General features: G+C 39.9%; 1 protein-coding gene across 10 annotated transcripts in view; it reads right to left on the bottom strand.

Moving 5' to 3' along the window:
• Positions 1–13,777, bottom strand: part of DCAF6 (DDB1 and CUL4 associated factor 6) — a 142,436-nt gene extending 128,659 nt beyond the window's left edge. For 4 of the 10 annotated variants that reach the window (XM_033198749.1, XM_033198750.1, XM_033198752.1 and 1 more), the window contains exon 1: positions 13,007–13,455. In XM_033198749.1, the coding sequence (XP_033054640.1) occupies positions 13,007–13,103 (97 nt within the window). In that variant the 5' untranslated portion in view covers positions 13,104–13,455. Of the gene's footprint in view, positions 1–12,764; positions 12,938–13,006; positions 13,456–13,504 lie in introns of those variants that run through there. The other 6 variants (XM_033198758.1, XM_033198759.1, XM_033198751.1 and 3 more) reach the window with 4 other exon arrangements.
• Between the last annotated feature and the right edge of the window lie 72 nt (positions 13,778–13,849).

Here is a 13,849-nt window from a genome sequence, read left to right as displayed (position 1 = left end):
CACATGTGAATGCATTAAAAGCTGTGAAGGGTCTGGCCTATTTGCAAGGTAACCAGTTGGACTGCCACCTTTCTTGGATGCTAGCAAAAAACACCAGACTCCTAAGTCAGAGGCAAAAAATTTTACTACTCATGTATGGCAAGTAGTATGAGCTTTAGGTTCACACTGGTTCCTCTTGTCTTCCAAGTCCCATAGGGCAACTTGGAGAGGCCTGGGTAGATGCTGTGCATGCAATGGGTTTTAATTACAGCTGAGGAATCTTGAACTGGGGGAACCCAAATCTTATATCAAGCAAACCTGCCTGACCTTTATCCCTAATGAGACGTTATTAAACTGAACAACAAACTTGTCTTTGGCTCAAGAGGCTCTCAGTACTCCAGTGTTGGGCGTAAATATGTATTTAGAATTGTTATATATTCCAAGGCTATTCACTATATAAACCTCACTGAAAAGATAGTCCAGAACATAACGATTAGTGCCTCTGCTCCCAAGATGTTCAGAAATCCAAAGTATCTAGAATCTTCTACCAAGAATTACGCACTTGTTATGAATGAACTCACCATTGTGGCTTCCAACTCAAATCTCTCTGTACCTCAAGCTGCCTCTTATAATTCTGTCTCTACTCTGGCATTCTTTCTATGTTAATAGGTTACAAACTCCATAAGAACACTGCTTTGTTCACCCATGTATTCCAAATACCTAACACAGTGCCTGCCACAAAGTATGCATTCAATATACATTTGCTGAATCAGTGAATAAACGACTGGGATCATGATATTCATTCTGTTCTAGAATCTGTATTACCACCCAATAACATATGGTGACGGCTGGGCATGGTGGCTCACACCTGTAATCCCAGTACTTTGGGAGGCCAAGGTGGGTAGATCACCTGAAGTCCAGAGTTTAGGACCAGCCTGACCAACATGTCAAAACCCCATCTCTACTAAAAATATAAAAATTAGCTGGGTGTGGTGACGGGCACCTGTAGTCCCAGCTACTTGGGAGGCTGAGGTAGGAGAATCACTTGAACCTGGGAGGCAGAGGCTGCAGTGAGCCGAGGTCGTGCCACTGTACTCCAGCCTGGGCAACAGAGTGAGACTCCGTCTCAAAAAAATAAAATAAAATAACACATGGTGAACGTATTTCAATGACAATAAATATACAGCTATTCCTCATTTTTAATGGTTCTGTAATCATTAAACCATTAAATAAATTACAACTTTGTAATTTGTTTATTCACATACCTATCTCCTTTACTAGACTAGTTGAGAATTAATTATCACTTATAGAGATGGTTGGGGCAAGAAATGTTGGAATTAGGTTTAAACATCTGACTTGAACATACTACACTTAGGCTGGACAAAACTTATTTTCTCAGAGCCTTAGTTCTTACTTGGGGGTGACAAGTTCTACCAAGGACAGACAAAACACAGAATTATTTCATCCTTGGCACAGCACAGGACAGATGACTGATAGTTAAGAGATTTAGAGATCCAGATATGAGAGGCTCAGCAATCACCAAACAAATACAGTGTAAAAAGGTCTCACCATGGCAACATTATAATCAGACTGTCTGAAGTCAAAGTGAAAGAGTGAATCCTAAAAATGGCAAGAGAAAAAAACCATCTAAAAACAGTTAAAAAAAAAAAAAAAAAAAAGGACTAAGAAAGTGGTTATATAATATTAAAGAGACTAACTCAGCAAGAATATATAACAATTCTAAATATATATTTGCACCCAACACTGGAGTACTGACAGTCATAAAACAAATATTACTAGACCTAAAGAAGGAGATACACTGCAACACAATAGTGGGAAACTTCAACATCCCACTTACAGCATTAGACAGATCATCTGGACAAATAATCAGCAAAGAAACACTGGACTTAAACTGGACTTTAGACCAAATGGGCTTAACAGACATTTACAAAACATTCTATCCAACAACTGCAGAATATACAATATTCTCGTCAACATATGGAACATTCTCCAAGACAGACCATATCTTAAGCCACAAAACAAAGTCTCAACAAATTTTTTTAAACTGAAATATCAAGTGCCTTCTCACATAACAGCAGAATAAAACTAGAAATCAATACCAAGAGAAACTTTACAAACCATACAAATACACAGAAATTAAACAACATGCTCCTGAATGACAATAGGGTCAATGAAGAAATTAGGACAGAAATTTAAAAAAATTTTTTTGAAACAAATGAAAACGGAAATACAACACACCAAACCTGTGGATACAGCAAAAGCAGTGCTAAGAAGAACACAGCAATAAATTCCCACAACAAAAAGTGGAAAGATTACAAATTAATAATCTAAGAACGCATCTCGAGGAACTAGAAAAGCAAGAACAAACCAAACCCAAAAGTAGCAGAAGAAAATAAATAAAGATCAGAGCAGAACCAAATGAAATATGGACTAAAAAAAAAAAACACAAAAGGTCAATGAAATGAAAAGCTGGTTCTTCAAAGAGATTAAAAAAATTGATAAACCACTAGCCAGACTAACCAAGAAAAGAAGGGAGAAGAGACAAAATCAAGAAATGAAAAAGGAGACATTACAACTGATTCCACAGAAGTACAAAGATTAACATAGACTATAATGAACTTTATATTCATAAACTAGAAAACCTACAGGAAATAGATACATTCCCAGAAAAACACAACCTACCAAGACTGAACCAGGAAGAAATAGAAAATCTGAATAGACCAGTAATGAGCAGCCAAGAATTAATCAGTAATTTTTACAATTTCCCAGCAAAGAAAAGCCCAGTACCAGATGGCTTCACAGTTAAATTCTACCCAATGTACAAAGAAGTAATATCAATACTCCTGAAACTATTCCAAAAAATCAAGGACAGGCCCCTCCCTAACTTATTCTATAAGGCCATTAATCACCCTGATAACAAAACCAAAGAAGGACACAAGACAAAGGATACAGAATAAAAAGAAAACTACAAACTAATGAACACAAATGCAAAAATCCTCAACGAAATACTGGCAAACCAAATCCAACACCAAATCAAAAAGATAACACACAATGATCAAGTGGGTTTTATACCGGGAATGCAAGGATGGGTCAACATATGCAAATCAATAAATGGGATACACCATATCAACAGAATGAAGGACAAAAACCATACGATCATCTTAATAGATGCGAAAAAAGCATTTAATAAAATTAAACATCCCTTCATAAGAAAAACCCTCAGTAAACTAAGCACAGAAAGATCATACCTCAAAATAATAAAGGCCATATATGATAAACCTGTAACTAACATGATACTGAATAGGGAAAAGTTGAAAGCATTCCTTTAAGAACTGGAAGAAAACAAGGATGCCTACTCTTCAATATAGTATGCCACACTTCAATATAGTATTGGAAGTCCTAACCACAGCAATTAGGCAGGAGAATGAAACAAAAGGCATCAAAATTATAAAGAAAGGAGTCAAATTATCCCTGTTTAATGATGATATCATCTTATATCTAGAAAAACCTAAAGACTCCACACAAAACTCTTAGATTTGGTAAATGAATTCAGTAAACTTGCAAGATACAAAATCAACATACAAAAATTAGTAGTGTTTCTACACACCAATAATGATTCAAGATGAAAATCAAATCAAGAACACAATCCCATTTACAATAGCTACAAAAAACAAAAAAAAGGCCAGGTGTGGTGGCTCATGCCTGTAATCTCAGCACTTTGGGAGGCCAAGGCAGGTGGATCACGAGGTCAAGAGATTGAGACCATCTGGCCAACATGGTGAAACCCTGTCTTTACTAAAAATACACACACACACAAAAAAAATTAGCTGGGCATGGTGGCGCACACCTGTAGTCCCAGCTACTCCGGTGGCTAAGGCAGGAGAGTCGCTTGAACCTGGGAGGCGGAGGTTGTAGTGAGCCGAGATTCCGCCACTGCACTCCAGCCTGGGTGACAGAGTGAGACTCTGTCTCAAAAAGAAAAAAGGAAATTATAAAACACACACACACACACAGACGCACACACAAACTAGGAATATATTTAACCAGAAGTAAAAAAAAAAAAAAAATCTCTACAAGGAGACCTACAAAACACTGCTAAAAGAAATTATACATGATACAAATGGAAAAACATCCCATGATCATTGGATATTCAGAAGAATATCATTAAAATGATCATACTGTACAAAGTAACCTACAGATTCAATACAATCCCTATCAAAATACCAAGATAATTTTTTGCAAAATTAGAAAAAACAATCCTAAAATTCATATGGAACCAAAAAGGAGCCCCAATAGCCAAAGCAATGCTGAGCAAAAAGAATAAAGCTGGAGGCATCACATTATCTGACTTCAAACTATATTACAAGACTATACTAACCAGAACAGCAGGTTACTGGTATAAAAATAAGACACACAGGTCAATGGAACAGAATAGAGAAGCCGGAAATAAAGTCACATACTTGCAGCCAACTGATGTTTGACAAAGCCGATAAGAACATATATTGTGGAAAGGAAACCCCCTTCAATCAGTGGTGCTAAGAAAGATATCCACATGCAGAGGAATGCAATTGAATGCCTCTCTCTCACCCAAACACAAAAATCAACTCAAGATGGCTTAAAGACAAAAATGTAAGACCCAAAACTATAAATATACTAGAAATCAGACAAATGGGACTCAATTAAACTAAAAAGCTTCTGCACGGCAGAAGAAATAATCAACAGAATGAAGAGACAACCAACCCTGTTGAATGACAGAAAATATTTGCAAATTATTCATCCAATAGGGGACTAACATCCAGACTATACAAGGAACTCAAACAATTCAACAACCAAAAAAATCTAACAATCCTATTAAAAAGTAGGCAAAAGAGATTAATAGACATTTTTCAAAAGCATACACCCAACAGGTATATGAAAAAATGCTTAACATTACCAATCATAAGAGAAATGCAAATCAAAACCACAATGGGATATCACCTTATCCTAGTCAGAATGGCTTTTATTAAAAAGACAAACAATGTTAGTTATCATGTGAAAGAAAGGGAACCCTTACACACCATTGGTGGGAATGCAAATTAGTACAGCCTCTATGGAAAACAGTATGGAGATTTCTCCAAGAATTAAAAATAGAACTACCTTTCCATCCAGCAATCCCACTACTAGGTTTTTACAAAAAAGAAAAGAAATTAATATATCTAAAAGATATGTGCACCAGTATGTTTACTACAGCACTATTCACAACAGCAAAGATATGGAATCAACCTAAGTGTCCATCAATGGATGAGCAGGTAAAAAAAATGTGGTATATATACACAATGGAATAACATTCAGCTATAAGAAGGAATGAAATCAGGCCGGGAGCGGTGGCTTACCCCTGTAATCCCAGTACTTTGGGAGGCCAAGGTGGGCGGATCACGAGGTCGGGGGATCGAGGCTAACACCGTGAAACCCCGTCTCTACTGAAGATACAAAAAAAAAATTAGCCAGGCATAGTGGCGGGCGCCTGCAGTTCCAGCTACTCGGGAGGCTGAGGCAGGAGAATGGCGTGAACCCGGGAGGTGGAGCTTGTAGTGAGCTGAGATCACACCACTGCACTACAGCCTGGGCGACAGAGCGAGACTCCATTTCAAAAAAAAAAAAAAAAAATGAATGAAATCATGTCATATACAGCAACGTGAATGGAACTGGAGGTCATTATCTTAGGTTAAACAAGCGAGGCACACAAAGACAAGTATGACATATTCTGACTTATCAGTGTGTGCTAAACAAATGTGTTCACACGGATGCAGAGAGTGGAATGATACAGAATGGAGTGGAAGAATGAGGAGGTGGCAGGATATTACTTAATGGATACAAAGAACGTTATTCGGGTGATAGATACCCTAAAAGCCCTCACTTGACCACAGCACAATCTACGCATGTAACAAAATTGCATATGTACCCATAAATTTGTACAAATAAAAAGTAAAAATAAATAGAAACATCATCTAAAATAACATTAAAAATATGAAATATTTAAGGATAAACCTAACACCAAAAAGTATAAATCACTGCCAAAAGAATCAAAGAATGCTGAATACATGGAGACAAACCAGAACCATAGATGAGAAGATTCACTATTGTAAACATGTCAGTTCTCCCTGAAATAATATATAGATTCAACACAAAATCCCAAGTCTTTTTGTAGAAATTGACAAGCTGGTTCTAAAATTTTTATGGAAATGGAAAGGGTTCAGAATAGCCAGAATAACTATAAATTTTTTTTTAAAGACCAAGTTTTGGGCCGGGCGCGGTGGCTCAAGCCTGTAATCCCAGCACCTTGGGAGGCCAAGATGGGCGGATCACGAGGTCAGGAGATCGAGACCATCCTGGCTAACACGTTGAAACCCCGTCTCTACTAAAAAAAAATACAAAAAAATAGCCGGGCGACGTGGCGGGCGCCTGTAGTCCCAGCTACTTGGGAGGCTGAGGCAGGAGAATGGCCTTAGCCCAGGAGGCGGAGCTTGCAGTGAGCTGAGATCCGGCCACTGCACTCCAGTCTGGGCGACAGAGCGAGACTCCGTCTCAAACAAAAAAAAAAAAAGACCAAGTTTTGGCCGGGCGCCGTGGCTCATGCCTGTAATCCCAGCACTTTGGGAAGCCAAGGCGGGCGGATCACAAAGTCAGGAGATCGAGACCATCCTGGCTAACACGGTGAAACCCCGTCTCTACTAAAAAATACAAAAAAATTAGCCGGGCGTGGCGGCAGGTGCCTGTAGTCCCAGCTGCTCAGGAGGCTGAGGCAGAAGAATGGCGTGAACCCAGGAGGCAGAGCTTGTAGTGAGCCACTACACTCCAGCACTCTAGCCTGGGCGACAGAGAAAGACTATCTCAAAAAAAAACAAGTTTAAAGTATCACACTAGCTGATTTCAATCCTCGATATAAAGACAAGAAGCTAGATCGATGCAATGTGGCTAAGAAATTGACGTATACATTTATGGACAATTTATTTTCAACAAAAGGGAAAAGGTAGTCTTTTCACACACACTGTTGGATCAATTGCACATTAATATGCAAAGAAATGAAACTTGACTCTTACAACATATATAAAACTTAACTCGAAATTGTTCACAGACCTAAATGCAAGGGGTAAAAAGAGAAAATCTCCAGGAAAAAAAAAGTAAAAATCTTTGTTACCTTGGTTTAGGTAAAGATTCTTAGATAGGACATAAAAAGTATGATCTATAAAAGAACCTGTTAAAAAAAAAAAGACACAAACTGAGAGAAAATATTTGTAAAATATATATCTGATTAAGGACTTGTTATTTAAATAATTTTAGAATTCTTACAATATTAAAAAGTAAACCTGAACATTTAACCAGACTATAAAATAAATAAAACAGAAATAAAAGCCACGAAAAGATACTCAACATCACTAATCATTAGAGAAACGCAAATTAAAGGCCAGACGCAGTGGCTCACGCCTGTAGTCCCAGCACTTTGGGAGGCCAAAGCGGGCGGATCACTTGAGGTCGGGAGTTCAAGACCAGGCTGACCAACATGGAGAAACCCCATCTCTACTAAAAATACAACATTAGCCGGGCATGGTGGCGCATGCCTGTAATCCCAGCTACTTGGGAGGCTGAGGCAGAAGAATCTCTTGAACCCAGAACACGGAGGCTGCGGTAAGCCAAGATCACACCGTTGCACTCCAGCCTGGGGCGAAACTCCGTCTCAAAAACAAAAAAAGAGAAATGCAAATTAAAACAACAATGATATATTTCTACACACCTACCATGAAGGCTACAATTAGGAAGACTCATTACACCAAATGCTCATGACAATGTAGAGCAATTGGAACTCTCATATACTGCTGCTGGGAATGCAGTACGGTAGAATTACTTTGGAAGACAGTCTGGAAGTTTCTTATAAAGTTAAACATACTTACCATACAACTCAGCAATCTCACAGTAGATACCTACCCAAGAAGATTTAAAAGTGTTCAACCCTAGTTATTTTTTCCAAGATGTACATGAAGGTTCACTATTTACATTTTCTCCGTTAGCCATCAGCAGTGTTTAAAAAAAAATTTTTTTAATCTCCTTCAAGTACTTGTGGAAAACTACCCACCTTAAACCTGAAGCGACATTAAATTACAATTATAAGAACTACACACCATCTAGAACAATTTTCCAAACCTCAAGCTGAGACCCATTAGTGCATATTCCACCAGCTCAATACCAACAGTTTTAAGAATATGAAAAAAAACAGAATGCATCCCATCTAGTAAGGCTTATATATACATCTAGGGAATCCTTTATTTTCGTTGTGTATATCACAGGTTGCCACATAAATGTATTTTTATCACGGATCGTTTTTAAAACATTTTTAAAACACTGATCTAAAGCATATCTGTAACATAAGCTCTATGCTACCAGAAGCTTCTAAACCTTCTAAGCACTTATAACTTGATTCATCCTATTTCAGGAAGCAATGAAACCCACAGTACAGCTATCATAGCGTCTACGGTTGTCATGATTGCTAATATGCCTTTGGTGTCTTGCCTTAAGGAATTATCAATATACTCTATCTTATGTTTGTCACAATTGACTGTCATTTTTCAATACTAAAATCATACAATTTTCAGCTTTCATTGAAATGTCAACACTAAAGAAAAAAAATACAAATATTCCACTAACTTTTCCCCAATGGCTAAAAAAAAGAGGCAAAAGTCAGAAGTTACTAATCTTCATATAATAAATATACTGTAACTTGGCAACATATTATGAAGAACCTGGTAATCTAGAATGCAGATATATTCAAGATGCACTAAAGAGTAATCTACACACAAAATTATCCATTTCAATACATACTGACTCTAATGATATTCAAAGGACATTTACTTCATAAACCCCTTACAGAAAGATGAGATTCAATCTCCACTAAAAAATTGTCACTGGCTGCCTAATCATAATTTACACATTTTACACATTATAATAAACTCCCTCGAAAAGTACCCTAAAATTACTTTATCAGTTGCTATCTTTTAATTTAGAAGTGTTAGAAAGTTGTAGGAGTGTCTGTCCAAAAGGAAAGAAATGCGAGTAGAAACCAGCATTGTATTGAAATAATAGTTTATTAACGATGTTTATCTTTATAAAACTGTATATATATGGGAAAATAACATCTGTGTGGCTAATAAATCACTGATTTCCAAAAGCACTACTCTACAACTAGTATACAGTAATTTGAGAAACTATTACATTTAAACCTACAGGTACCTCTGACTTTGATAATTATTCTTTAAAAAAAAAAAATTCCAGGAGGCTGAGGTGGGAGGATGGCCTTGAGCCCAGGAGGTGGAGGCTGTAGTTAGCCATGATGGTGTCACTGCACTCCAGCCTGGGGGACAGAGCAAGACCCTGCCTCACCCTGCCCCCGCCTCCCGCCAAAAAAAAAAATTCTACATTGAAATTTAGACCAGGCTCACAAAGATTAAAACCCCTGGCCTATCCTTGAAATCCATGCTAGTCTAAAACAACACTCTATTGGCCCAGGTGAATTTTGTGGTTACTACAGCTCTAAGTAAACACATCTTTTAATCACAAATAACATATGGGAAATTATTCATCTTCATTCCCACAACATAACAGGAAGTTTGGTGAAGTGTAATTTTCTTTGATGGGAAGAAAGGAGGTAATTAATCAGTTTATGTAAAATCAATTACAAAGTTTGAATACTACCATTGAAAGGGCAAATGCTATGGTGAAATAACTGGAAATGTAAAAGCTACAAGAAAAATATCCATTTGTTCTATCCCAATTTTACTATTTAGCAGTAATTCACTGCTAAAAATTTGTAGAAATACAAATAATGAAAATGTATCAGAAAAATACTTAAATCTACAACCCTGTAGATAGACAATCATAATGTTTAAATATTAAAGTCTTAAAAAAAGGAATCTATTTCCTTAGGAAAATCCTAACTTGGAATTTGACTTTTAAAAGGAAGGCTTTATAAGTGTACCATACTTTATTTATTTATTTATGACACAGAGTTTCCCTCTGTCACCCAGGCTGGAGTGCAGTGGTGCAATCTTGGCTCACTGCAACCTCCACCTCCCAGGTTCAAGCTATTCTCCTGCTTCTGCCTCCCAAGGAGCTAAGACTACAGGCGTACGCCACCACGCCCGGCTAATTTTTGTATTTTTAGTAGAGACTGGGGTTTCACCATGTTGGCCAGGCTGGTCTTGAACTCCTGACCTCTAGTGATCTACCCGCCTTGGCCTCCCAAAAGTGCTGGGATTACAGGCGTAAGCCACCGCACCCAGCCAAGAGTACTAAACTTTAAATAAAGTCATTTTATCGCCACACACAAAAAAAGATGGTAATTATGTGACGTGATGGATATGTTAACTAACTTGATTGTATATGAAGTTATTAAGTTGTACACCTTAAATATAACAATTTTTAATTGTCAATTATATCCCAATAAAACTGGGAGGGAAAGTCATTTTTTAAAAAAAATCACTAATTCAAACATTACCAATGTGGATTTTGCTGTTTCCTGAATGCAAGGCCAAGATCAGCACTGTAGTATAGAAGAGTTGAATAACAGCACAAAGGTCTACTAAGGGTAAAGGCCAATCAATTAGTTCTTTGAAAACATTTTCAAGTTTCGATACTTTCAAAAAGTATTTTCAAGTACTTAGAAAACCACTTTTAAAGGAAGTCATTCCAAAAATGTCTTATTTTAAGAGTATATATCATATTTAAAATACTATTTAAGATAAAGAACTCCCTGTATGTACGTGTGTGTGTATATATATACATCTGAAAAACTATAATTCAGGGTTTCTACTATAGTCAGTGAAACTTCAATTCCCCTAGAGCCAATATACAAATTCCATTTCCATTAGGAAGTCGGAGTAGGAGAGGAAAAAGAAAGTATATGGTTTTGTTATACTTTAATTAACCCGTTTGTAGATATAGCTGAAGTAACTGAACCAAAGGAAAATACTAAAATATAGAACTGTATACAAGTACTTAAACTGTCCAACTGACATAAAGGACCAAATTATCAATGTATTCATGCAAAACAACGTTAACGTTTGTTTTATTAAGCTAAAATTAAGTTCTCTCTCCACAAATAAATTCTAAAAGAAATATTGCACACTTTTTTTGGTAAATAGTTTAAAAAAGCAGACTCTAGCTATGTTCAATTTTAAAATGATTAATCACCACTCTAGGTACTTATCCTACAACAAATGCACAAAAGCTTGTACAATGATGTTCATTACAATGCTGTAAGGGCGAACGTCCACTTAAAGAATAATGGTTGAGTACACTACGGTACTTCACAATATTACATACTATGTAATAATTTAAAAGACATAATCTATTTTTACTGCCATGGAAAGATCTCCAAAATGTGGAGAAGTTAAAACAATGTTTACGATATGACACCATGTATTCAGGTGTCTCTCACACACACACACAACCCCTAGCATTTGCACATATACATATGTACTTGTAAGAATGCAAACAAAGGCCGGGCGCGGTGGCTCAAGCCTGTAATCCCAGCACTTTGGGAGGCTGAGACGGGCGGATCACGAGGTCCATCCTGGCTAACACGGTGAAACCCCGCCTCTACTAAAAATACAAAAACTAGCCGGGCGAGGTGGCGGGCGCCTGTAGTCCCAGCTACTCGGGAGGCTGAGGCAGGAGAATGGCGTAAACCCGGGAGGCGGAGCTTGCAGTGAGCTGAGATCTGGCCACTGCACTCCAGTCCGGGCGACAGAGCGAGACTCCGCCTCAAAAAAAAAAAAAAAAATGCAAACAAAAAGGTCTGGAAGAATATTCAGAAAACAGAAAATATTATTTCTAAGGGTGGCGGAGTGAAATTGAATGGGAGGGATCAAAGGGATTTTTGCTTCATTTGTATTGAGCTTCTACAAACAAAATGTATTCGTATTTTACTTGAGACACTAAAAAGCAAGAATTAAAAAATTGCATGCTAACTTTTCTTAAATAATTTACAAACCAGAACTGTTGGCTGTAATGAGATTTCATTTTCTTCTCTTTACTTGAAATCAAAAACAAGTGACAGCAACAAAATTGTAAAGAAAAAAATTTTGTTTGATGTTGTTTGCCGTATCTCCAAATAGAAAGAGTAATGAAGAGTATACAGCAAGAAACAAAAAAGACCTTTACTAAGTACGTCCATTTTTACGAAACCTAACTTTTTAGTTGACTCGGGCGTGACCCAGAAGCCTCAAAAAAAAAAAAAAATGTTATGCAAAACGAAAAAAGTGGAATACTGTTCCCTCAAGTATTGAAGGTTGTTTTTAGAAAGCTTAACTAAGAAACTGTAAATGCCAAGTGTGTTTTCCAGGGGTGGGAAAAGGAACGTGAAACCCTACACCACCTTTAAGCGGTCAAAACGAACTGAAGAACAGAGTGGAACTGGGAGAGCGCGCGGGGGTGGGGAGAGCTCAGCTATCACTTTTAGGTTTTGGCTCAGCGCCGCAAGAACAGTTTACACGGATTCTGTCTGGAGCGTGAAGTCCCTGAGGGTGGTCAACGCGTCGCAGCCGACACCTAAACCCTCTGGAGATTGAAGACGAGGGTGGGCAACAACTTAGGTTCTTCGGCTCAGCGGGGAGAGCGCGCTGGAAAAGAGCAAAAGAGCTAACTTTTGCTCTAAACGCGGCAGCTCCTGGAGGTTCCGCAAGTCCCCCGAGTCCCAACCCATTAGCGACCCCAACACCTTTACAAGCCAGTACCTTCTGCCCTCGGCCCGGCACTCCGAGGAAAACCCAGCAAGGGCGGCGGCTGGCAGCAAGCATAGGGGGCTTGACTGGGGGAGGCACCGGCACGGGATTCGGCGACCGAGGCCCCACCCAACACCCCAGAGTCTCGGGGCACCCTCGCCGAGACGCTGTCCCACCTCCAACAACCGGCAGTGCGCCCCCTCCCCCACTCTGGGCGGCGACCTCAGCGCCTCCGCCCCGGGGCCCCCGCTCACCCAGGTAGCGGCTCCGCAGCCGGGACGGGTCCTCCAGCCCGAGGGACCTTTTCCTCACGTCCCACAACAGGTGTGGGCAGGAGCCACCCCGAGACATGGCTCTGCCTGAGCCGGGTGGGAGGGGAGACCACCGCGTGGGGGAGGGGAGGAGGGGGAGGGGACACCGGATCAACACCCGAGCCGCACCGGCACCATCCGCGCGCCGGGCCTCCAGGGCGCTGCGTTAGATGGCGGTGGCAGCAGCGGCGCCTGGGCCCCCGAAGCCCGGCCGCACCCGGGCCGGAGCTCGCCTCATACTCTCCTTCTTAGACTAACCAGAACATCCAAAGATCAGCAACAGTCTCCTCCCTCGGCCCCCCTCCAACAGGAGGAGGCGGGGGCGGAGGCGATGGCGACTCCTCCCTCTCCTCGTCCTGGATACCCTCCCCGCCAACCCTTTCTCGCGAGATGACGACCACCTTGGGGACTGAGGCTGGTGTGTGCCGCGGCTGCCCTCACCGTGGAAGAATGCATTCGGGCCACTCTAACCAGATTCTTAAGTCGCTAGGGATAAAAGAGGAGTAGAGAGAGAAGCGACTCAATTCTGTAGTCTCTCGCTCACGAGTCTCCAGTCAAAAGAAGCAACAGAATAGTGCAGCATCATCTTTAGGCACTGAAGGCCCGAAAAGCCCATTTTAACTACGGGCCTGCTTAGTCAAAGTTAAGGGGCAGTAGAGCCGGTGCAGCTTCACTTTCCCTTCTCCAACATGGCCTCGAGGGCAGGGGGGAGAAAGAGGAGGTTTCCACTGGACCCCACCCGCGCCTCGGGGCGGGCCAATCCTGGCGGGCGGCTCGGCCTGCGCA

The sequence above is a fragment of the Trachypithecus francoisi genome, unplaced genomic scaffold (genome assembly GCF_009764315.1).
Source record: "Trachypithecus francoisi isolate TF-2019V2 unplaced genomic scaffold, Tfra_2.0 Lachesis_group5, whole genome shotgun sequence".
NCBI classification, from domain to species: Eukaryota; Metazoa; Chordata; class Mammalia; order Primates; family Cercopithecidae; genus Trachypithecus; species Trachypithecus francoisi.
The sequence above is the reverse complement of the archived record's forward strand: the minus strand, read 5'-3'. Positions and strand labels throughout refer to the sequence as shown.